Here is a 23,744-nt window from a genome sequence, read left to right as displayed (position 1 = left end):
AACAGAGTCACTGGTTTGCTTTGGGGTGGTAGATGAGGGTAATAGGAGGATGGGCAGGCACGCGAGTCACCCACTGGAGGGTTCAACAGGAAATGACTAGCTCAACAGGGACAGATAAAAGATTCTGAGGCCTGAACTGCTTTTCAGAAACTCATGAAACACCAGAAACCAGAGAGACAAGAACACTCAAATAGAGCGCTTAGAACAGCACAGGAAACCCACTAGGGACTGATTACCACTCTGAAGAGACACAGGGCCAAGGAGTGGGAACCCCGGGGCTCCTTCCTAGACTCAGAGACCGTAAGAAAATGAGGCCAACCAGTGCGGGAACATGGCACACGCTGTATTAATCAGAATTTGTCATTCACACATTAAAGAACTGGTTTCCAAGGTAAAACTTGGAATATGTTTTATCTCTGCTTGGACTGGTTCCTTTAAATCTGCATGCTTCCAGCCAAAATTGACTAAAAAAGAGAAAAAGTTTAACTATACCACACCTTGTTTTCTTGGAAAAACAAGGAAGTGAAATTGTCAGAGCTGGATACTAATGCAGAGTTTCAACAGAATGAACATTTTTAAAATGCTGTGAGAGCAAAAACCTCATTATGCTCTTTGGACATGCAGGTGTGTGTCTGCAGGAACCGGCCCAAACAGAGATGTATAAAAATAAAAGCAATCGGTGGAAAGAGCCACTTAGCAACGTGGACCACTTGTAAAGGGTAAAGGTTATTCATGGAGTCATTGCTAGTTAAGGTTAAATGAGTGCTTGCCTCAACAAGGCTCTGACTCTATGCCAGCCTGGCTAAACAATTGCATTTTTTCTATTTAGATTTATCACGTCCACATTATACAACTTTTTTGGAATTGGGTTTGTATTCCTTTTGGTCTTGTGACTGCTCTTAAAGTTATGTTTGCATGTTTGTCATCTGTGAAGCTACATTTGTGATGGTTTATGATTAGAAGTGGTCTGTTTTAAAAAGACATTTTAAATCTCAAGAAGACTTTAACAAGATGAAGAATTTATATAATAATTAAAAACATATTCAGATTTTGACCCCTCGGGTGCATAAGATCCTCCTTAAAGCTTGATGACCTTGGCCAGAGATGTTTTATGTATTTCTGAGGGAGCTGTAAACTAAAAGGGAAAGATTTGGTTTATTTTACTAATCTGCTTTATTTCTTTTTACGCTTTTAAAAAAAAATTGTTTCCAAGCTTGCATGTTAAACTGTATTGTTTGTTCTTATTCCTAATTTTATGATCTTTCTATTCCGTGCCTTGGAAAGAACTTTGTAACTTAACAGATTTTTATTATCATCAACACCAGAGAGTGGTTCTTACAAGGCTCTTATTCACTCTCAGATTTGCAGTTTTGATTAGATGGAGGTAAAAAAAAATAATTTTTTTGCTGAAGTGTTTGTAAAGACCGGGACAAGGAGACCTGCTGTTTTCCCAGAAATCTCCCAAGTGTCTTCTAATCATAGAGCCATTTTTAACCTCACAATTGTGTAGCTGTTATTCCCTAGAAGTGCAGTTGTTAGACAAAGCATTGAACTGTTTCTGAATTTCCTCTTACAGGGCTTGCACAATTCTGTGGTCCCTGACTGGATTGAGAATCTACAACGTCTTTTATCATTGTAAAGATTTGTGTATGTTATTTACAAAAAAAGAAGAAGAAGAAGAAGAAGAAGAAAGAAAATTTGACCCCACATCTTTGTCTTTTGTCATTTTCACATCCATGGCTGTGAACTTTCTGCATAAACTCGTGAATAGTGGTTAACAACACTGGTGTGTGTATATGTGACCATGGTACATACATTCAGTTTAAATGTCTTTTCTGACGTGAGAGTTTACAAAATGGACTTTATCTTTATTCAATATGGCCTAAAACTAGTGACTTACTCCGTGAAAGGCTCTTAGAAACACTTAGAAAAGTGTTTATTAAGGCCACAGATCAAAAAAGCTGAAGGTTGTTCTCTCATAAAGAGGCTGATCTCTTATTGGAAACAGGTATGAGAGACAACACAGGTGGGGTTACTCAGTGTAAGTGATTAATCCAAAAGGAAGGTGAAGGTTACCACAGTGTAATTTCATTAAGAATTACAGAAATAAAACAGGAAGTTGCAAAACTGAAACCCAGCATCATGAGTTTCCTTGTTAAAGACTATTACTCACATTCTTACGCATGGAAATACATTGCATGTGTCTTTCACATTGAAAAAACCAAATCTTTCAGAATATATTCAGAATATATATTTGTCTATCTTTCAGACAGACAAATGACAAATGGCTAATCTCCTGTAACCAGATATTGTAACTACTATGTTTAAATGTAACAGAAACTGAGCATTTTTTGATTATTACATAAGATAATGTGATGAATTAGGAAAGAATCAGCTGTGATGAAACACAGCGCTCTGTGAAACAGTCAATGAAACAATGGACAAACTGTCTCAGCTCTGGTTGTTTCCCAACACTTTTTAAGCATGCAGTTGTTCAACCTCTTCTCAAAAAGCCTAATCTGGATCCATCTATACTCTCCAATTATAGGCCCATTTCCAATCTGCCCTTTCTGTCCAAAGTACTGGAACGAGTTGTCCTCAGGCAGCTCCAGTCATTTTTAGACAACAACAGTCTCTATGAGACAGAGAGGACAGATGGTTTGAAAGAGGAGTGAAAGAAGCATCTATGTCCACTGTGAGCGACCATCTTTGAACAGAGGCGTTGGTTTACGACACCAACTCTCTGCCATCTATAATCCAGTTTTGAGATCCCTTCCCAGACGCCTTAACGCCCACTCACATCCTGGGCCATCTGACCTCAGGAATTCGCATGATAAGGTGGGGCCAGGTTTCACAATGAACACACCCGAAACTCTGGCTGATTGGGACCCACACCCAGTTTCACACCTTGGCTCAGGCGATTAGAGGATCATCAGGGGGTCCTTTTGTCCCTCTGTGGGGGGTCACTCCCACTAGGTTTATATCTGGGACTCTCCACCATTTGACCTTAGAACTGAAGAAGCTTCTCGGATGAGAGGTGAAACGTCTTCAAGCAACTTAAAGAAGTCCAGACGCTTTTCTTTGCAAGCTCCTTTGACTACGATGACCTGGATGACTGAGAACCTTCACAGACAGTCTCTATGAGAAGTTTCAGTCTGGCTTTAGAGCTCGTCACAGCACTGAAACCGCCTTACTGAGAGTTTTTAATGATTTGCTTTTAACTGTAGACTCTGGTTGTGCTGCTGTCCTAGTAACCTTAGACCTGACAGCAGCCTTCGACACTGTTGATCACAACATACTGTTATCCCGCCTAGAACACTGTGTCGGTTTGAAAGGTACTGTTTTAAAGTTTTTCCAGTCCTATCTGGATAACAGGAGTTTTTCTGTTCACCTCGGTGAACTGTCATCTCCCAGAGCTCCTTTAACTTGTGGTGTACCTCAGGGGTCCATTCTAGGCCCCCTGCTGTTTACTGTGTATTTGCTCCCTCTGGGCGATGTGCTGCGCAAACATAATGTGTCCTTCCACACCTTTGCTGATGACATTCAGATCTACCTCCCTCTGAGGTTAGACTGTAAGGACTCTCTGCAGCCGTTATTCTCCTGTTTGTCTGACATTAAGACTTGGATGGCTCTTAACTTTCTACATCTAAATGAAAGTAAAACTGAAGTCATTGTGTTTGGGCTTCCTAAAGACCCCAACCTTTCCTTTGACTTTATGGGACCCCTAACTTCCGAATGTACTTCCTCCATTAAGAGCCTCGGTGTTACTTTTGACAGTGCTTTTAAATTTGATAAACAAATCAGCTCCGTAGTCAAGGGATCTTTTTATCATCTACGGATTTTAGCTAAAGTCAAGTCCTACCTGTCCAGGAACGATCTAGAAAGGGTGGTCCATGCTTTTATTACTTCACGACTGGACTACTGTAACTCCCTTTATGCTGGTTTAGATCGTTCCTGTCTGCATCGCCTCCAACTGGTGCAGAACGCTGCTGCTCGCATGCTGACTGGTTCCAAAAAGAGAGACCACATCACTCCGGTCCTCTGCTCTCTCCACTGGCTCCCAGTTGCTTTTGGGATTGATTTTAAAATTTTACTGCTGGTTTTTAAGGTTCTTAACGGTACTGCACCTCCTTACCTGGCAGAGCTTCTTAGCATTTACCGCCCCAGGAGATCTTTGAGGTCAGCAGACCTGATGCTTTTAGATGTTCCCAGGTACAGACTAAAGACTAGGGGAGAGAGGGCTTTTGCTGTGGCTGCACCCAGACTGTGGAACAGTTTACCTCCTCACATCAGATTCTCCACAAGCCTTGGAACTTTTAAAACTGCTCTTAAACTCACCTCTTCTCATTGGCTTTTAGCAAGGTTTAACTTATTGTTTTAATTTATTGTTTTATCAGTGAGGTGTTTTATGTACTTGTGTTTTATTGTATTTTATATTTGTATTTTATTGTACAGCACTTTGGTCAGCCTCGGTTGTTTTTAAATGTGCTTTATAAATAAACTTGACTTGACTTGACTTGACTAACTAGCAACAAGATGCCTTCCCTCTCCACAGATGACTACCACAGCCTCCTGCAGAAGATTGCAGTACTGGAGACAAAAATTCATCGCTTAGAAATAAACGTGGAGGTAAATGGACTGTGTGGAAATGAAACAACCTTGCCTTTGATTCAAAACAATGGCGATGAGCAAGCTAGTACACAGCTAAGGAGCACATATAACATGACCAAGAAAGTAGACTCTGTGCATTATAATAAATCCTCAAGCGATAATCCCCCCTTGGACTGTCTTGGTGCAAAACCAAGACATAAATCATGTCTCCTGGTAGGGGGAGGACGTATCACAGGCAGGGCACAGCGAGCTGAAATCTCTGAAACCGGCTGGCCTTCACTTCCTACGAGACAGAGAAGCTCTTCTACCCTGTATACAGGAGGAAACAGGACTGGACAACCGTGAATAGGAAGGTTAACAACAAACCTCCAAAACAACTGAATGTCAAACTGCAGAACAAATTTGCTCCACTATCAAAGGACCCTGGATCTATATCGGACAACCATCCATCTAAATGAATCAGAATCAGAATCAGAAAGGGTTTTATTGCCAAATGTTGAGCAGGTTTACAACATTAGGAAATTGCTGCGGTGCTTCAGTGCAAACATACTGTCATATAACGCTTAAATACACATGAAAATAAAAATAAGAATAAGAATTAAAAGTGCTAAGTAGATAGATATATACATGAGTGCAGGTGGTGATCAGTGCCAAACATGGAATGATGGTGGGCTCCCACTTCAGGTCCTGGGTGATGGTGGTACCCAGGAAGCGGAATGAGTCCACAGAGGTGATGGGGGTGTCAGTCAGGATGATGGGGGGGAGTGGGGCTGTGTGCTTCCTGAAGTCCACAATAATCTCCACCTCTTCTGGGCATTCAACACCAGGTTGTTGTGGCTGCACCAGGACACCAGACGTTCAACCTCCCTCCTGTAGGCAGACTCATCCCCGTCCGAGATGAGTCCAATAACGGTGGTGTCATCTGCAAACTTGATTAGCTTGACAGACTGGTGGGTGGAGGTGCAGCAGTTGGTATACAGGGAGAATAGAATAGAATTCAACTTTATTGTCATTGCACATGCACAGGTACAGGGCAACGAAATGCAGTTTGCATCCATCCAGAAGTGCTTTAGTGATATAGATATATTACAATAAATATTAGCAATAATATAGATATGTAAATATATTACAGAAGAGCAGAGGAGAAAGAACACAGCCCTGAGGGGAGCCGGTGCTGATGGTCCGGGAGTCCGAGACATTCTTTCCCAGCCTCACGTGCTGCTTCCTGTCCGTCAGGAAGTCAGTGATCCACCGGCAGATGGGATCAGGCACATTCATCTGGGAAAGCTTGCCTCGGAGATGGTCTTGAAGGATGGTGTTGAAGGCAGAGCTGAAGTCCACAAATAGGATCCTGGTGTAGGTTCCTGGGGAGTCCAGATGCTGCAGGATGAAGTGTAGGGCCATGTTGATGGCATCATCAGACCTGTTGGCTCTGTATGCAAACTGCAGGGGGGCCAGGAGGGGGGCCGTGAGGGTCTTGCGATAGGAGAGAACCAGGCGCTCAAATGACTTCATGACCACAGATGTCAGAGCCACGGGTCTGTAGTCATTTAGTCCAGTGATCCTAGGTTTCTTGGGGACAGGGATTATGGTAGAGGACTTGAAGCAGGCAGGCACATGACATGCCTGCAGTGAGGAGTTGAAAATGCCAGAAAACACTGGGGCCAGCTCGTTTGCACAGTGTCTGAGGGTGGCAGGAGACACACTGTCTGCTTCCTCACACCTGCTTCATGAATATGAAGAGTTGTGGTGGGAGGAGGTGGTGTGAAATCCTCTTTTGTGTGGGGTGAGGAGGGGGGTGTTGTAGGTGAAGTGTTTGACGGTGGTGATGGCTCTATGGAGGGGGGAGAGGTGGGGGAATGAGTGTCCAAAGTGTCTCTATTGTTGGGGCCGTTGGAGGTGTGAAGGCTGCCCGATGGCTCGTCAAAACGGCAGTAAAAGTCGTTAAGTAAGATCATTGAAAAAGCAGTTTCTCAACAGCTCAATTATTTCTTAAAACAGAATAACTGCTATGATGCCTTCCAGTCAGGTTTTAGACAGAATCACAGCACTGAAACTGCTCTGACCAAAGTGTTTAATGACATATGTCTGAATACAGACAGTGGAAAAATGTCAGTCCTAGTTTTACTGGATCTCAGTGCAGCATTTGATACAGTTGACCACAACATATTACTCAAACGACTGGAGAACTGGACAGGTCTTTCAGGAACTGTACTAAACTGGTTCAAAACATACTTAGAAAACAGGAAATACTTTGTATCAATAGGTAACTTCACATCTGAGCAGACAAGTATCACATGTGGAGTTCCCCAAGGTTCCATCTTGGGACCCCCTCTGTTTAACATTTACATGCTCCCACTGGCACAGATTATAAAGAACAACAAAATAAACTATCACAGCTATGCAGATGACACACAAATATATATCACAATGTCACCAGGAGACCGAGGCCCTGTACAGGCTCTTGGTAAATGCATTGAGGAAATTAATGACTGGTTGTGCCACAATTTTCTCCAACTAAACAAAAACAAAACTGAGGTAATAGTCTTTGGCGCCAAAGAAAAACGATTACAGGTCACCAGAGAACTTCAATCTATAGATCTAAAAACCACAAACCAGGCGAGAAATTTGGGTGTAGTGACGGATGCAGACCTAAACTTAGAAAAACACATTAAGACAATAACAAAATCAGCTTACTATCACCTCAAGAATATATCAAGGATAAAAGATCTGATGTCTCAACAGGACCTGGAAAAACTAGTCCATGCATTCATCTTTAGTAGGCTTGATTACTGTAACAGCATCTTTACAGGTCTGCCTAAAAAATCAGTCAGACATCTGCTGCTCGAGTCCTCACTAAGACCAAAAAAGTCGACCACATCAGTCCAGCTCTGAAAATCAGGCTTAAATCTTTACATAAAGCTCATAGTTGGGGGGGCTAGCCAAGATTTCTATTTCTTCTCCACTCACCTCTTTTTACTTCCTCTGTGTTTGTATGTAATTTCTGTATTTTGTTCTTGTGTTTTTGTCTCTATGAACTCCTTTTTGAGCCTGGTTATACAAAAGGCCTCTTCCTGTTAAAAGAGACTTTTTCCTTCCGATCATCACAGAGTGCTTGCTCATAGGGGATGGCTGATTGGGTCCTAACAGTGCTGGAAAGAGTGTTTTGAGGTGGGTTTTTACAAACTGGTGCTTTTTAAATAGAACTGAGATGGTGTGAATTGTGACATGCATAGTGTTTCTAGCGCTTCTAGTATTTGTCCTCTCACTATTAAGTAAGCATTAGGCTAAAACGGACTATGAGAAACCACAATGTCAGGGAGTTCAGCAGCAGCTTTGCACAGTACCCAAGCATTAAACTATTTCTGTATTTCCTTTCCAGGGCCTGCTGCAAACGAAACCAGCGGTGGTGACGTCACGGGGGCAGGCCTGCACAGCTCTGCGCGCTCCTTGTGCCCGCGGGCACGAGCCAAGGCTCATTCTACTACGCAGAACGGAGCCCGGAGCTAGAGAACCAGGAAGTGAAAGCATACACATGGAGGGAGTGTCCGCCGCTGCTGCCTCTGTGTGTGTTTTATTTTTAAAAACACGGTCCTCCGCGGACGCATAAATGGGAGACGCGAGGACCAAGCGGCGGGAGCAGCTGAAGCGCTGGGCCGGCTCCTCCACCGACAGAGCCTCAGATGTGCCCAGGCTGAGGCGGCGGGGCGATGCCGGGAACGGAGGAGGGGAGCCCGAGGCCGAGCTCGACGACCCGCCGAAGGACCAGCCGCTATCTGGGGGAGGAGACGAGAGGCGACGGTCAGGAAACATCTCCTGTCAAACCGGCTAACAGCCTGCTAGCTTAGCTCCAACATCTGACGATAGGCTGAGGGAGGAATGCTGTGCGGGGGTTTGGGCTCGATAATAGAATCACACCACAGCAGAAAACACGCCCGCTCTACAGTCCTTTATTTAACATTTTAATGTTTATTTGTTGCCATGCATACTTTCAGAGGCCGGAATTTGCTGTGAGCGGTAGCTAGCTAGCCAAGTGTCTTAGGTGAAGGTTTTTATTTCCATCAGTCCCACCACTGCTGGTCTGAGATGGTCTAAAATCTCCTATTTTAAAGCGCATATATCATAATTCCTTTCGTTGTTTTCCAGCCTGCTATAACTTATACGATTTGCAGTGGTTGTTTTTATCCAGACGACCTTTAATGAGCCAGTTTCAAGTTAAAGAGCCTAATGCTAATCATAGTATTTGAGTAGTTATTGCCTAGTTGTCCGTCTGAGATGATGCAACATTATGAATATTGACGATGGAAACAAAGGTCAGTATTTATGATGACAGACACAAAAAGGCCTTTGCCAGTTTATTGAAGGCACATTTGTTTAACAAATTGAGGCTGATATAATACAAATGTGTTGCCATTGTCAAAAGATCCTGGAAAAAAAGGATCAAAAATTTGGCGGGGGGGATGTTTAGTTACAATGTTTCTGATAAAACATTATTAGATCTGTGATATACCGCAATACATAACAGAGACCGTAGATTAAATAAAGTAGTAAGACAAAACACATCCCAAGTTGCAGCGTTTCCATTAATGATTTAGCGGTGATGCAAGATCAGAAAGGATTATTTCTCTCCATCAGGTGTCACAGTTTTGACCTACAGCTGTGTGTTGTAGTACTGAAGACACTTGTCGGATGAGAGATGAAACATTCTCAAGAAACTTTAAGAAGTCCAGTCGCTTTTCTTTCCAAGCTCCTTAGATGACCCTGATCTGGATGACTAAAAGCCTATACAGACAATAACTTTATTCATACGCACCTGAAAATAGTCCCCGAGAAATCTTGTGGAAGTTTTTCAGTGGGTATTTCTCTGTTAGTCTTACAAGGATGTGAGGGATAAGTTGTAGGGTCTGTCAGAGTTTGCGTGGGTCCTGAAAGTATACAACGGACTTGTATTCAGTTGGGTTTGGTTGTAAATTTTTATAGATGCGTCACTGTGAGAATTTCACTATATTCGCCCCTTCCGCACATTTATTATGACATACCTTGTCATTCAATCAACTCTTTTAGTTCTTGTAGATCGTAAAATTGTAAAAAATCAAAAACTCCCAGCTGCATCGGCCCAACAAGCCATCAGTTTTAAGTTGCTGCGTATGGCTTATATAGCCAGTCACAAATCCATAACAGTAGCAGCACAGTTTACAGTTTATTTTGGCCTGATGAGAAAGCTCGGTACAATCAACACCCACTACATTTTGTTTCACACAGGTGGTGTCCTTCTGTTGATCAGTGCACTGCGTTTACACCACCTAGCTCAGTTGTTGAGGTCTCTTTTGTTGCAGTGTTCAGTTACATTCATTCAGTTCTACATCAAGACTTTCATTTTTCGGTTTGCACCTACACATTTCGGTTTACTTGAAACGATCATAGTTTCCCTTACAGCGTGTATTTCATTGTGAGTTTGGTCTGTATGGTGTGTATAAGAGCTGAATAGTGAATTCATGCAGCTGCCTGTCTCCTCTGTTTTCAGGAAAAAGGTGAAATTTGATATTGCTGCTGAGTTTCTCGCAGCCTGTGCCAGCGGAGACACGGAGGAGGCCAAGGTGATTTTGGAGGAGGCCAAACAGACTAAAAGAAGGAATGACGAGGATACAGCAGCAATTATTAACTGCTCCAATGCAGACGGGATCACTGCTCTACACCAGGTGAAGCAGTTTCTCCCCCTGAGGTTTTATTGGCTCGTGAATAAAAAATTGTGCAGTTTCGTAATTTTTTTTTTCCTCTCCTCTGACACAGGCCTGCATAGACGGCAGCATAGAAATTGTGACCTTCCTTTTGGAGCTGGGTGCCAGTGTGAACCAGGTTGACAATGAGGGATGGACGGCGCTACATGTTGCTGCCTCCTGCGGCCACGCTGACATCACAGAGTGTGTACAATAGCAGAACACAGCAGCTTTGCTTCTGTGTGTGTGTAGCTTCAGTGCCAGTCTTTCTGCAGTCAACAATACAAACATTGTTATCATGTTTGGCGGATGAAGCATGAGTGGGCTGTGCCAGCACACACACAGCTCACATTTAGAGAAAGAAAACTTTTTTCCATTTTATCATTTCAGTGTCATTTCAGTGACTAAGTGTTTTGTTCCAATGTGCATGCGCCACAAACACCGATAACATGACCAGAAGTCGTCTGTTTAAAGGTCATTGTGTTGGCCTTCTGAGGTTAAATGAATCGTCTCTACCTCCATGTTTGTTTTGTCAGGTTCCTCCTGCAGGAAGGTGCTTCTCTCACTGCTGTGAACTGTGATGGTGATGTTCCTGCGGACATTGCTCTGGATGAAACCACTGAGTCCCTACTTCAGAGTTACACTCGGAGACACGGTAAGTCTTTTTCTGTGTGTAGTTGGAAGGCGTTTCTTTGTGCAATCAAAGTTCTGGAGCTGTTCCTTTTGCATCCAAACGGTGTGAGACACGGTCATGTGCATGCAGCAGGTGCCATTAGTGAGCTTTGTGATCAGGATTTTGCGTGGCATACATTTTGTGACAGTTTATGTACTGAGTAGCACCATGTTGACAACTAAGGTCATCTCCATCAACGGGCTGGAGGTGACCTCATCTTCATGTTAAGGAATGTTGCTGGTCACAGATGTTGTTTCTGCAGCTACAATCCAGTGACCAAACAGGGGTCTTCAGAAAAAATAAGTCAGTGTATCAGGTCAGGAGCGCAACCAGAAGCATTTTCATCAATTAAGCTCTCCTGACATTATTAATTCATCCACTACTATCACACTTACAGCATTAGTTCTTCTGAAACTCTCAGAGGGAGAACATTTCCCACAAAAGATCTGAAGTGCAGTGCTGAGCATGATTTTCATCACGCTCCATCTTCCCCAGTCACCAAATTCGGCTCCGCAAAGTGAAGCTAAAGTTAAAATGTTTTTATTCAGCAAAGCGGAGGAGATCCAGTGATGTTTCTTTCCTGGGAGAGCTCCGCATGTAGCAGGAAGCTGAGTTTCACAGTACAAAGTGGCAGCTTTTAAAGGAGAAAGTTGAATGGTTATGATTTGTGCTTTTTATTGGAGGGTGACTTGTATGTTTGTGTGTCTGAAACTTTAATCAACTTATTTCTCATCAATGGAACTTTAACAGCTGCAACTGCATTCAAACTTGACTTGGCCCAGTTATGGCCCATACATGTTTCTGTTAGTGGTGCTGGCTAAAATGTGAAAAAACTGGAAACTTTGTTTCTCGGTGGTTGCCTTTTTTGTACATGTGTGTGATGCGTGTATGCGGATGGCGTTCATCCTAGATGGTAATGGGACTTAATTTCAAAGTTATAGGCTGGACACTTGAGGATTTAGCTTTAGAGCTAAGACGCTAGGATGACAAGTCCTCCAATCTTTAGACAGAAATTCATAAAAAAAACAGGAAACACGTTAATTTGACATTGTGTGTTTGTTCAGGTGTGGACGTGGAGTCAGCTAAACGTCGGGAGGAGGAGCAAATCATGGCAGACGCCCGCACGTGGCTGACTGAGGGCCTGCCTGCTGACGTGCGACACCCAAAGACTGGAGCCACCCCGCTGCACGTGGCTGCAGCCAAAGGCTACCTCGAGGCCCTGAAGTAAACATTTCTGACTTATTGTGTTGTAGATCTTTGACATTAAGCTTAAAATCAGATTTTAAGTGAGGGTAGGTGTTTGTCTGGACTGTGCTCTTCTTCTATTCAGTAGTTTGACTTTATATCTTCCTTTGCTGTTCCAGGATACTCTGTCAGTGCGGGCTGGATGTGTCAGCTGTGGACTTTGATGGCTGGACACCCCTCCATGCTGCAGCTCACTGGGGTCAGGGGGAGGCCTGTCGCATCCTGGCTGAACAGCTGTGCAATATGGAAGCTCGCAGCAAAGGGGTGAGTCCCGGATAAAGAAAACTTATCTTCCTGCATCGAATTCATCTAGTCAGCCTCTTTAACAGTTTGCTTGAATACTTTTAGGGTCAGACCCCATTTGATGTTGCTGATGAAAGCGTTTCAGAGCTCCTGGAGGAATTATCTCAAAAACAAGCCAATGTAAGTTTGTCTTTACCTCATATTGTGCATTTATGTAATCTGGTAGTTTGGGTTTCTTGATTGTGCCTCTCTTTTTCTTTCATAGTGGCTTAATGAGAGGTCAGTATTGGACAGGCAACCGGGGTCCAACGCTACGAATGCACAAAACAAGCGGCGGAGGTTAATAATCATCTGTTTCTTATCCAGAATTAAATAAAAATTCTTTCGTTTCAAAGCAAAAGTTACAAATTGCCACGTGACTTGTGTCTCCCTTATTGTACCTGCAGGAGCTCGGTGTGCAGGATGAGCAGCAGAGAAAAGATGACTTTACAAGACCAGTCTAAGGAGCGGGGCATTTCAGGAGGCTTGGACCTGAGCGAGGAGAAAGAGAGCAGCCCCGGTAAACCTCCCTGGTCATGAGTACTGCATGCTCTGTAAATCAGCATCAGTGTGCTGATTGTAGTGAATGATGCCGATTCCTGTTTTTGTGCAGAAAGCTCAACTGTCTCCAGTCCCGATACAGAGAGTGCGACGTCTGCTGTCACTCCGGCCGACAAGGTAAAAAAATCAGAGTTTATCTTACAGGATGTTTCATTTTCAGCAGGTGTTAGGTAATGGTGTGTAGCGCATGTGATCAGATATGATAAAACATGTTGCAGTAAAGAGTTGTGCTACTGCTTTTAAATGAGCCCAAAACTAGTTTATTGAAACTACTTATTCAAAGCTGAAGCTTGTGCTGAGCAAGCAGCAGCATGCAAGGCTGGAGTGCATACCTGAGGCTGGGTCCCCCCCCCCAATGAAGGATAAGCATGCCAAGTAAAAAAACAAAGAATACATTTCAACACATGCTGATATTAGCGTTTTTTATTTTTTCACTCGGGTCATAAATCTGATTCTGAAATGGTGACATATAATCCGTTGTCCTTTTTTCTTCTCTCCTATGTGATCCAGACACCAACAAATAAACAAGAGGAGGAGAAGGAGCAGGACAAGGCGAGCCGCACTGCCAGAGTACAACCCACCCCTCAGACGAAGGACGCTGCCGCAGATAGTCCCAACGCTCCCAACGCTGACAGGCGCAAGTAAGAGAAACAAACACTTTACTAACAGTGAAAATGCTTTGAAAAGTGTCTGATGAGGGAAGTCGTTTGTGTGTTTAGATTCCAGGCCCCAGCGAGAGACGAAGAGTCCGAGTCTCAGAGGAAAGCTCGCTCTAAGCTGTTGCGGCAGACTCGCCGCCCCACACAGGTAATACTTCTTATCCAGATTCAGTACATGCTATTCAGTTTTTTGTTATTTTTTTGTTAACAGTCCCTGTAAAAAGCGTGCAGACGCCCGTGATAATTAAACATTTGAACACAGTTTGGGGAAGAGTGAATAATTTACTAGGATGATTTTAAGAGCATCACACTGCTGCACCAGTGCTGAGTTAGCAGCAGTGTACTGCAATGTTTTTAATTCCTCTTGGCGGTTTTGTTTGTGCTCTGTGCATGCAGGGTGTGACTCTAACGGACCTCAAAGAAGCTGAGAAGTGTGTGGCTAAATCTGGCGATTCTTCACCTCGAACCATCCAGCCGGTCAGCCCCCTCGTCACCATCACGACTGCAGAAAGAGGTGAGTGACACAGACAGCTAAGAACCCAAAAACTGGATAAATTCAGAAGAATTTCATAATTTTCACTATAAAAGTTATTGTTGTGTGTCTGTGTAGCACCAAAGTTTAAAAAGGAATTAAACCAAAGAAGTGCGGCACATCTGCGATCAGCAATGTCAGAATTATCTTCCAAGTTCTGTTAAAACCGAGGGAGCTGGTGTGTATACAGCCTGAAAGGGGACGTGACTTAATCCTGTGTTTTTACGAATCGCCAACAGGGGGCGCCTCATTTGGTTGTAAAAAGAAGCCACGTTGTATGAAAGCGTATGGGGAACATGAAACCATTTATCACTTGACTTCTGTAAACTTTAACATAGACGACTTTATTGGGTCAGTCACAAGTTTCTTAGTGAGTCCGACTTGTGTCTGCTCGTCCTGTCTGAATATTTCTGGCAGTGCTTTCGCTTCCTCTTTTTCAGCAGATACAGTCATTGCATCTAATCTGTCAGATCAGTTAACTTTTAAAACTTAAACGTAGAATCATCATATGAATATTTAATACCCAAAGTGTAAGAACAGCTGTTAACTTGTCACTTCAAATGTAAGAATCTTGCTGACTTTTCAGCATTAGTCTTTTTCCAACTGCTGCTTTCCTGCCGGCGTCCCTCCTCAGGATTGTTTAAACATTCAGGTATGCGTGTTATGCAGGTGAAGCAACCGATAGCTCGGATTCTGGAGTAGGATGTCTGTTCTCTGCACCTGCATGTACGGCACGGTCAGATATATGTCGCCATGATCACACCCAGATTCAAAATGCCAGGCTTGCGACTTCACAACTGTGACATCACGGTGGCTGTGTCCATCTTTAATATGCAGTCTGTAGTCAAAGATGAATATGAGTCTGAGAAAAACTGAAAATCAGGTCAGAAGTCCAGCTACGACTGTTCGGTTAGGGGTGTAAAACTAATTTTAGACCGCAGGCCACGTATGACCCTAGTTTGAGCTTAAGTAGGTCATACCAGTAAAGCTACTGTATACAAACATCTGCAACTTGTGTCGTCTTCTTTTAGTGTTAACAGGTTTAGTTACACATTTAATTGCTTAAGAAAAATAAATGCGATTTGCAAAAATGCATTTCAGTTTATACACATTATAAAGAAATGGTGTTGCAGGAAATAAAAGAAGCGCATCAGCGTGGGCACTGTGTGCTAAAGGTTGCAGGAAAAAGTCTCAACACTCAGACTCTATCCTGTTTACAATAAAACCAACACAAAAAAATAGTTTTAACTAACAGAAAACGTTTGTTTGTTTGTACCCACGGACCCATTCACTGGAAAGACAAACAACAACGAAACAGCAGGAGCTTCTCAGTTTAATTTAATAATAACAATAGTTAATAAAAGTAATGGCAAAAATACAGTCAGTCTAACATTTGTGTCATTATTTTCAATTTTCACATTTTTCAAAGGCCATCCAGTGGGTCAGGTTGGAGCCTGTGGGAGGGTGTAGCTTGTACCATATGTTACAGGGTTTCCAGGGAGCAGTTCATTTAGGACAACAAGCAGCACAGAGGTGCACCGAACGCAACGAGTTACAGGGAAAATCAGCCAGACTCAGCAGTCCCACCGCTGAGTCCTGATTTATTGGTTAAAATATCTTTAAAATATTTAAAGACTCCTTAAAAAACTCAAAGTGAAATACTTGGAAACTACCTGAGCATGGCGAAACCCACCATACGCGTTTGCTGTTTGTGTGGCTGGAAGTCTTACATCGCCTCTGTTTACAGTAAGACTCCCACAATATAAGTGACATATGAGGCAGCTTTTGGGTGGAGTGCTCTTAAGGGCAGCGTCTTAAAGGAAATGATGGTTTCTCACATACTGCGAAGGCTAGTGCTGCTTGTGCTGTGTTTCTATGGGTAGATAGGGCGGCTACTGCATACTCAAACTCATTGAGCTGCGGTAGAAACCATTTATCGTACTTTTATCACTCAGCACGCTCCACCCGTGTTTTGTGGGGGGTTTTTGGTGCAGTTCACCATCTGATATGATGAAGCAAAATCAGTTTTTAAAGTTAAGTTGCAAGAACATTCAGTTCAAAGCCCAAACCAGCAGTTTGTGTTGTCTGAACTCATTCCTCACAAGCCTCGACGTGCAGTGATCTGAGATGAAGCCAGGAGGCAAAGATAAGGCGGCTATGGCGCCAAGTTTAATTTGGAAACGAATCTACGTTTATGCATCGCTACGATGCCTCTGCCTGAACTCCACACGCCTCACGAGCGTTTTCTGTTGACCTCCTTGTGTTTCAGACACAGACCCACAGGTGAAGCAGGAGGAGCCGGAGGGAGACAAGCGTCTGCAAGCAAAGGACAGACGGAGAGTGAGGAGGGAAAGACGCTCCACCGGTGTCGTTAAGCCGGGGGAAGAGGTGAGAGCGGTGCAGATAAAGTAATTTCCCAGTCTTCCTTCCTGTTTTCCACAGCACTGAAGTTGGTGAGAGGGCAACCTTATGAGTCATTGTGTAACTCAAGACATAAACAAACAGTGAGCAAAGCCATTTTAGATCCTGTACTGTAGACATCATGTGAGTTTGACGTCACATCGTCAGGTGTGCGCCACGGTCTTTGTGGCGCTTCGGCCGGCCACCTGTTGACTTTTATAACCTGGCACTGTGCGCCCCATCCTGAGTGTCTTGAAGACAAGATATTCCAGCACAAAAGCTCAGAGACGCTTAAATAGAGGAGACTGCGTGATAGTGATAGATCGTGTATTAGCGCATCGAAAACCTGCAGCTCGGTAGCTCAAGATAAATGCGACGACCAGGCGAGCTGATAAGGGTTTAGAGCAGTGAGCGAATGAGGCAACTGCCTCGAGTCATGAGCACATCTGGGCTACTTCCTGTTGTGTCAGAAACAGCAGCTTCGGGGAAGCAGGCTGTTTTTAATAAAAGAAATAAACATCCTGCTGCTGTAATGTGTGAATGTTTGCATTCGAATCTCATTTATATGAAACAAGATGGATATTTGAGTCGGTTGTTGAAGTCTTAACTGTGAATATCTTGTTTTGCAGAACGAGGACAATGTTCATCCAGATGATAACAACAGTACAACCCTGTGAGTCTCATTCATTCTTGTGTGTCATGCATTTCTTTTATTTCACACACGTGCAAATGAAATAATTTGTTTTCTGTACATTTATTTCATGCATCTCTATATTTTTTTCCCGCTTTTGATCCTGATGTCTGAAATAAATGTCTGCATTTCAGATGTAATGAGCTGTATTCTCTGACTATGAACTGGCATTTCTGCTGGTTTGAATTGTTGATGATTTGGTGAGATCCTGAAATGTTTTGGTTCTCCAAACAACGCGTTCACACCCGTCCAGGAGCAGATTTGTTCAGTGTGAACAAGATTAAATGATGGATGTCATTTAGGAGGAGGATTAGGCAGAGAGAATACGATCTTTTCTAGACTCATTAGTTTTACAGCGACGCCTGTTTGAGGCGGGAGGGAATAATTCGCCCGGTGTGACACATTCCTCGATGCTGCGCCTAAATAATTATAAATGAGATAAAAGAAATTACGCCACTGTGATGTGACACAGCCAGCAGGATTGTCAAGTGAGCCTTACCTGAAATAAAGTCCTCACCGCTGCCTCTTTAACGAACGCTAAAATTAGCAGATTAATATTTGAAGTGCATGTGCATCCTTTTCTTTACCCTTTTTTTTTGTTGTTCATACAATCTTGTTGATCTGCATCTTGCTCTGAATATGAGTAAATGATTAGAGCGTATAAATATTGAGGTCAGATCTTAGAAATTTTACACAAAGCTGTCATTTTCCTGCTTTTGTCATTTTATTCCCCTGACTTTTGCTGGTTCTGCTTCTTTTCCCTTTTTGATGATTGGTCGCCCGTCACCGTGTGCGCTGCTTTTTTCCTCCCGTTGTTTGGTAGGAGGAGCAAAAATGGCTCTTTTGATAGGGAAGGTTACCGACGCACGCCTTAGTAGAAAAGCAGATGGAAAATAATTTCTTTTTTTGCTTGTTTATTTGTGGGGGTTTGCTTTTCTTCATATTTTAGTGATTTCAGACATGCCATAGAACCTGTTGTTAGGGGAGCGGTCTTTAAACCTTGTCTGGCTTGTCCTGAGAAACGATCACGTCACGTACACCCAGCACTGTTTATTAACCATTTAAAAACAGACAAATTCACTGAAAGGCACAAATCATGAGTGCAGCAGTGTCGCAAAACTTCGTTCCTCCTTCGTTCGGCAGCTCCCTTTTGGAGTGATCATCTGGTCCGTTCACTTGGCTTCTCCTCTGTCCTCCTTCGCTTCCACGAATCTTCTCTTTGGTTTGCTTCTCTTGCTTCGCAGAGCCATCTTTGCCTCTACATCCACGAGTCCAGACCATCTAAGACTTGCCTCTTTCTTTCTTTGGTTTCTCCTCTGATTTACTCAATTGTGTTCCTGCATTCAGAGAACAAGGTCCATACGATTTGTGATATGTTTTGATATCATGGAGGGATCTCTCTTATGTGTCTCTGCAGTGGGAGTCAGCTGTCAGATGCATCTGATTATAGACCGGTACGTAGCCGACCTTCACCACACACACCAGAAAACCAGCCTCAAGGCTGAAACCGATATGTAGCTCACTAAATCCAGGACCACAGACTGAAACCTCAACCAACTGTTTCCACCTGGTCACCTGAAACAAACACACACTTGTATTTTCTTGCAAATCCTTCACTAATGTGTTGTGTTTCCCTTCAGCTGTACTTCAAGATGCTGCAGGAGAATGTGTCTCTGAAGGAGAAGCTGCAGGAGATGGAGCTGCAGCTCAGCCAAAACAAAGTGGAGCTGGAGAGACTCCGACAGGTTGGGCAGGTTTGCTGATGCCTCTGACATTTAAGCAGCGTGTGAGGTGTTATTTAAAAACAGGGACGTGCTCTCTGGGCTTTGCCATCGTGTCAGCCAAAGTAAGCAGAGGAAACCAGAACTAGGCTTCAAAGTCACAGCGAGACGCCGATGCTCTAAATGACAGGAACATCCAGAATATAAGATGAAGATTATTTGAGCTGTGAATCATGCAAAGCTATTCTAGAGCCCAAGAGTAAAACATCGAGCTAAAAGAGCAACATTTTATTTTGTTAGTTTGTCATCAGCTCTCACATTACATCCGTGCACCTGAATAAAATCATCATTTCTGTGTGTGGCAGAGTCAGGAGAGCAGCACAGACCGGCCGGCCCTGCTGGAGCTGGAGAGATATGTAAGTTGTGTTTTGCTTGTTTGCGGTTGGCTGGTGTTGGCTTTTTGTTTTGTTTTTTTAGCTGGGAAAATCCCCTGAGATCAAAATCTTTTTCAAGAATTCACACCATCAGAAGCTTAAAAAAATAAATTCATTAAATCGAGCGTAACAAAAGTGGACATGGTGCAGTAACAAAGGATAATAAAACACAAAAGGTATAAAATAGGAAGAGCGCCTCCAGTCTGTGCTTACAGAATGTTTTAGAAGAGCTTTGAGCTTTCAACAGGGAACAAAATCATCAAGCTGCATGTCTTGGCACATCACATCCGCCTCCTAGATGTTGTCAGTCTAGATATGCAGGCTCGCCACCTACGGTGCTGTGCAAAAGTCTCGAGCCACCCAAGACAACTGTAGATACATCTGCAAAATATCTTTAAGGAGTCTTCAGGAAAGGTTCTCCACTCACTCACTCACTTCTCTCCATGCTGGCGGCCTTTTCTGTTTATTTCTCTGTCAACATGAACATTTCCTGAGTTCTCAGATACCGAAGCATCTGAAGTGTGAGACCTTTCAGTTTCTGTCCCCTCCTAAAGTGTGTTGTTTGAGACTTATTTGTGACTGACGGGGACGCTAATGAAACTAAGCCTTTATTTCCTGTTAAAACTGTGGGGGCTGAGTATTTTCTGTGTTCATAGCTATCTTGGAAGTTGTGATCAAATATGAGGTCAGAGTGTGGGGGCACATTAACAGCTCTGCAGGCTCTGCAGTGCGTGAAACCCCGGTTGAAACCTCAGTTTCACACACATTTGCTCCGGCTGCTTCAGCCAGTTTGATGTGCCGCTGTTCTTGTTCACAGGAGAAGCTGAAGCTCCAGAGGAAAGCAGGGGAACTGGAAGACGAGCTGAAGGTACAGATGTTCACTTCAGAGCTGAAAGCCGACTGATAACAAACGAGAGCAGAATAGGAACCACTTTAGGGCTGCGACACACAAATCGAAACGAAAGCAGTGAGCTGTGTGGGCAGTGACACGCTCAGTTATTCTGTCATACGCCGTGACCTCAGAAGCTTCTAGAAAGCTAGAAGCTTTTAATCCTTCGATACATCAGTTTATTGAGACTGAGATGTGTTTGTGCGGCTGTATGAAGTTTGGCGTGAGCCTCTGAGAAATGGCGTTCACTGGATAGTAAATGAAAAGCTCAATGAAAACAAAATAAACTTCTTTTTTTTTTAACCCCACAAAAATAAAACCAGTAAACTAACGCTGGTATTTTTAGTCAGTTAAGTTTGTCCCAAAATGCGTCACGTCTGCCTACATTACTGAGTGGCACGCGTGCTTGTGTAGTCAGTAATGTAGGCAGGTGGGAGCTGAATTCTTGTGCTCTGTAAGATCTGGTGAGACCAGTTTGTAATGCAGATGTGATAACACACACGTTTCTGCAGGATGAAGGAGTCGCCACTAAAACGTTTCTTACAATGACCTACATCAGAAGATGGAAGTAGCCGCCCTGTTTTGGGTGGCAGGGCGGAGCTGGCGGGCTGCATTCACGTGTGTGAAACAGGCAGACGTGGATACCTGCTAATTAGTGCTGAGTAGCACACTGATAAAACTCTAGATATCAGTCAGCAAACATGTGATTTGTTAGATAATCCCATTAAAAATGCTCCAAAAGACGCAAACGAGTCCGAGAAGTTCAGTTCGGTGACCCCAGCTGGCGAGGGTGAGGGAACCTATCCGTAAAGACCGAAGCCTTTTTTTATTGCAGGCTGCAAACGTGATTATTCCTGATGTAACGCTGGCTATTGTGAGCGTTTTGTGACCTCGACACGTACGTTTTCAGCCCAGAGGTCGAAGCTTGTGTTTGTGCAGTCTCAGCAAATTCTGCAGAGCTCCACAGTTTCCCGTAATGATTGAACTCATGTGACCCGCGAGGACCCTCGTGTCCTGAACTGTGACACGGCTGTGGTGGTTCAGATTACAGATTCAGATTTTTCTAAGGTCACGTAAACAATCCAGGAGCCCAGATGTCCAGCCGGATAAATCAATAGGGAAAGAAGGAGCTTAGAAGGATAGAAAAAGGTAACGTAACAACTTATTGCCGCTTAATGAAACTAATGATTCGCTGAGTCTTTATTAAAGAATGAAAGGAGGTTTAAGACGGGCTACAAAAATCTGTTTACAGTAGCTGTAAATCTCTACAGTAGACGTGTGAAATGCCCTATAGATTGGAAGTGCATCAGGCCAGCTGTGTTTTGTCTCTTTAAGGCAGAGTTCGTCTTTCTAAGAGCGTTGAGGCTAAAGCGATGTCTCCTGATGTGTCTGCAGGTTCTCGGGGACCTCCGAGCTGACAACCAGAGGCTCAAGGATGAGAACGCCGCTCTGATTCGAGTCATTAGCAAACTCTCGAGATGAACCTGTGACAGAAAATATTCACCTCCATGGACGTAACAAGTATTACAGGATGTATTTTTTTGTCCAGCACGGACGACACAAACGAGGAAGAGACACACACTGCACAACTTTCAACAGTAACTGGAGTAACGTCATTTTCAGGGTTATTGTCTGTGTTTGGGCCTTTTATGTTTTGGCAGATCTACTGTAAACCAAGCTGAACTTCACCTCCTGTGGACGGACAGGATGTCCCTGCTTCCCACTCCCACATTTTTTTTTTTAAATAAGTTTTTATTGTTGTATTTTTAAAAAAAAAAGAAATTAAATATTTTAATGTGCTTCGCTCTGGTGAAACTTTGTATTAAGAGACTTAAAGCCATGCACAGTGAGAGCTCAGTGTGTTTTTAGACGGGGTGAAAGATTTGCATAAGAGCCAGTCAGGTGTGCGGGGTGGTCACAAATAACGTCAACGTGCCAAAAACCAGCCCCGGTTGTTTTTTAATGTCCTTTTGGGGGGAAAACCTCAAGCGGTCAGTGTTGTTTCTCAGGACGAGTCTTGGGCCGATGCTTTCTGTTTTTAGCTGGCTGCTGTAGAAGATGGACCAAATTCGCACATCTCCCGGCTCCTCTGGATGTATGTGAAACATTTATGTTCAGGGGCCGGCCGTCCTGAGGACATGATGTAAAGGTGTAGTCGCAGCTTCAGGAGAGTTTTGGGTGCTAATCATGGACGTCAGGCACAGCTCATGTTCAGAGGGACGTTTACAGAAAATATTTGTCACACAGGTATTTCAGGAGGCGGAGGACGCATGCTCCAACTTAACTGTTCTTTACTCGTAGTTCTATTTTGCCATTTTTGACTGGATGCTTGTGAAAGCCCCACCCCCAGCTAAGTATTCACCATGTGACAGACGGCCGTTGTCCAACAGGAAGGCCGGATGGGTCAGTTTTTGAATGTTTACTTCAATTTTAAAGATAAAACCAACCACAACAAATGCATGTTATATTGTATTTTGATGCCGTGCCTTTCGATATGCATTTGTAAGTAATATTTCTATTTTGCTTTGGCAGTGTACACTGTTGAGTATAAAATACAGTATGGGCTTAAATGTTGAAGTATCTGTTTTTGTTGATAAAGAGCAATCCCACATTACATGTGAATAAAACATCGAGGCCCACATTTTATTTAAGTTTTCACTCTCAACTTCTTAATAATATTTCAAAACTCTTAAACGGCTCTCGGGTCCAGTGGATCTGATTTTGCCCATAAATCATTAGAATTCTGCTAAAGCATCCTGATTGCTCAGTTAAGGATTTACAGGAGACACCCCCTCCATGGCGCCTGTTTTCAAACGATAATTAGACCTTGTGAGTGTAATTATACCACAACAGAAGTTCAGGAGGCAGCTCACTTCATGCCTGAACTTAAAAGACGCAGTGAAATTCCTGAGACTCTCGGGAACGTGTTTTTCTACACGTTAACCTACAAAGTTAAAAATGGGACCGTCTCCCTTTCGATCTGTAAGTGCTTGAAGATGCTTCATCACTCATCTGAAATGCTTCTTCAGTGTTTAAATGCTGATGAGGGTGGGGGCTCTACCTTGGAGGTGGGTTCAACATGGCAGAGCAGAGGTGGAGGCCTACACCACCAACTGTCAGCGGCCTATAAAAGCAGAGAGATACATTCCTAAGTGTTTTAACCATCACCTGCCTGCGTGACCAGAACTCACCTGATTGTAGGGCAGGGCAGAGACTCATGAACATGTCCTGACGTGTTCAGGCGTGTCAGCATCAGCTCAAAGGTTACAACCTCACTAGAGGTTAAATGGATGGGACACTCCATCAGATGAGAGGTGAAATGTCTTCAA

General features: G+C 43.4%; 1 protein-coding gene across 2 annotated transcripts; it reads left to right on the top strand.

Annotated features, from left to right (window-relative positions):
• Nucleotides 1–8,060: 8,060 nt before the first annotated feature.
• Nucleotides 8,061–22,992, top strand: ppp1r12c (protein phosphatase 1, regulatory subunit 12C). 2 transcript variants are annotated; one of them, XM_085278022.1, is made up of 20 exons: nucleotides 8,061–8,412; nucleotides 10,136–10,310; nucleotides 10,402–10,532; nucleotides 10,865–10,983; nucleotides 12,066–12,225; nucleotides 12,366–12,510; nucleotides 12,595–12,669; nucleotides 12,755–12,828; nucleotides 12,936–13,048; nucleotides 13,142–13,206; nucleotides 13,600–13,730; nucleotides 13,809–13,896; nucleotides 14,145–14,262; nucleotides 16,550–16,668; nucleotides 17,310–17,353; nucleotides 18,789–18,825; nucleotides 19,012–19,125; nucleotides 19,458–19,508; nucleotides 20,344–20,394; nucleotides 21,811–22,992. In XM_085278022.1, the coding sequence occupies exons 1-20, from the start codon at nucleotides 8,222–8,224 to the stop codon at nucleotides 21,895–21,897; spliced, it is 2,088 nt and encodes a 695-aa protein (XP_085134148.1). In that variant the 5' UTR covers nucleotides 8,061–8,221; the 3' UTR covers nucleotides 21,898–22,992. The 2 variants fall into 2 exon arrangements, with proteins under 2 accessions (XP_085134148.1, XP_085134149.1); XM_085278023.1 differs by having other exon boundaries at nucleotides 8,063–8,412; nucleotides 19,012–19,116.
• The last annotated feature ends 752 nt before the right edge of the window (nucleotides 22,993–23,744 follow it).

This window comes from Mchenga conophoros, linkage group LG6, assembly GCF_057382185.1.
Source record: "Mchenga conophoros isolate Kocher_MC1m ecotype Shallow Benthic linkage group LG6, M_conophoros_male_GT1.1, whole genome shotgun sequence".
Lineage (NCBI taxonomy): Eukaryota > Metazoa > Chordata > Actinopteri > Cichliformes > Cichlidae > Mchenga > Mchenga conophoros.
The sequence above is the reverse complement of the archived record's forward strand: the minus strand, read 5'-3'. Positions and strand labels throughout refer to the sequence as shown.

What these genes read in the sequence shown, in the direction of transcription:
- ppp1r12c (XM_085278022.1), top strand. Translation starts at nt 8,222, where the DNA reads ATGGGAGACGCGAGGACCAAGCGGCGGGAGCAGCTGAAGCGCTGGGCC. An exon ending in GGAGAAAGAGAGCAGCCCCG is followed by an intron (nt 13,049 to 13,141) that starts GTAAACCTCCCT and finishes GTTTTTGTGCAG; the next exon opens with AAAGCTCAACTGTCTCCAGT. An exon ending in CATCACGACTGCAGAAAGAG is followed by an intron (nt 14,263 to 16,549) that starts GTGAGTGACACA and finishes CTTGTGTTTCAG; the next exon opens with ACACAGACCCACAGGTGAAG.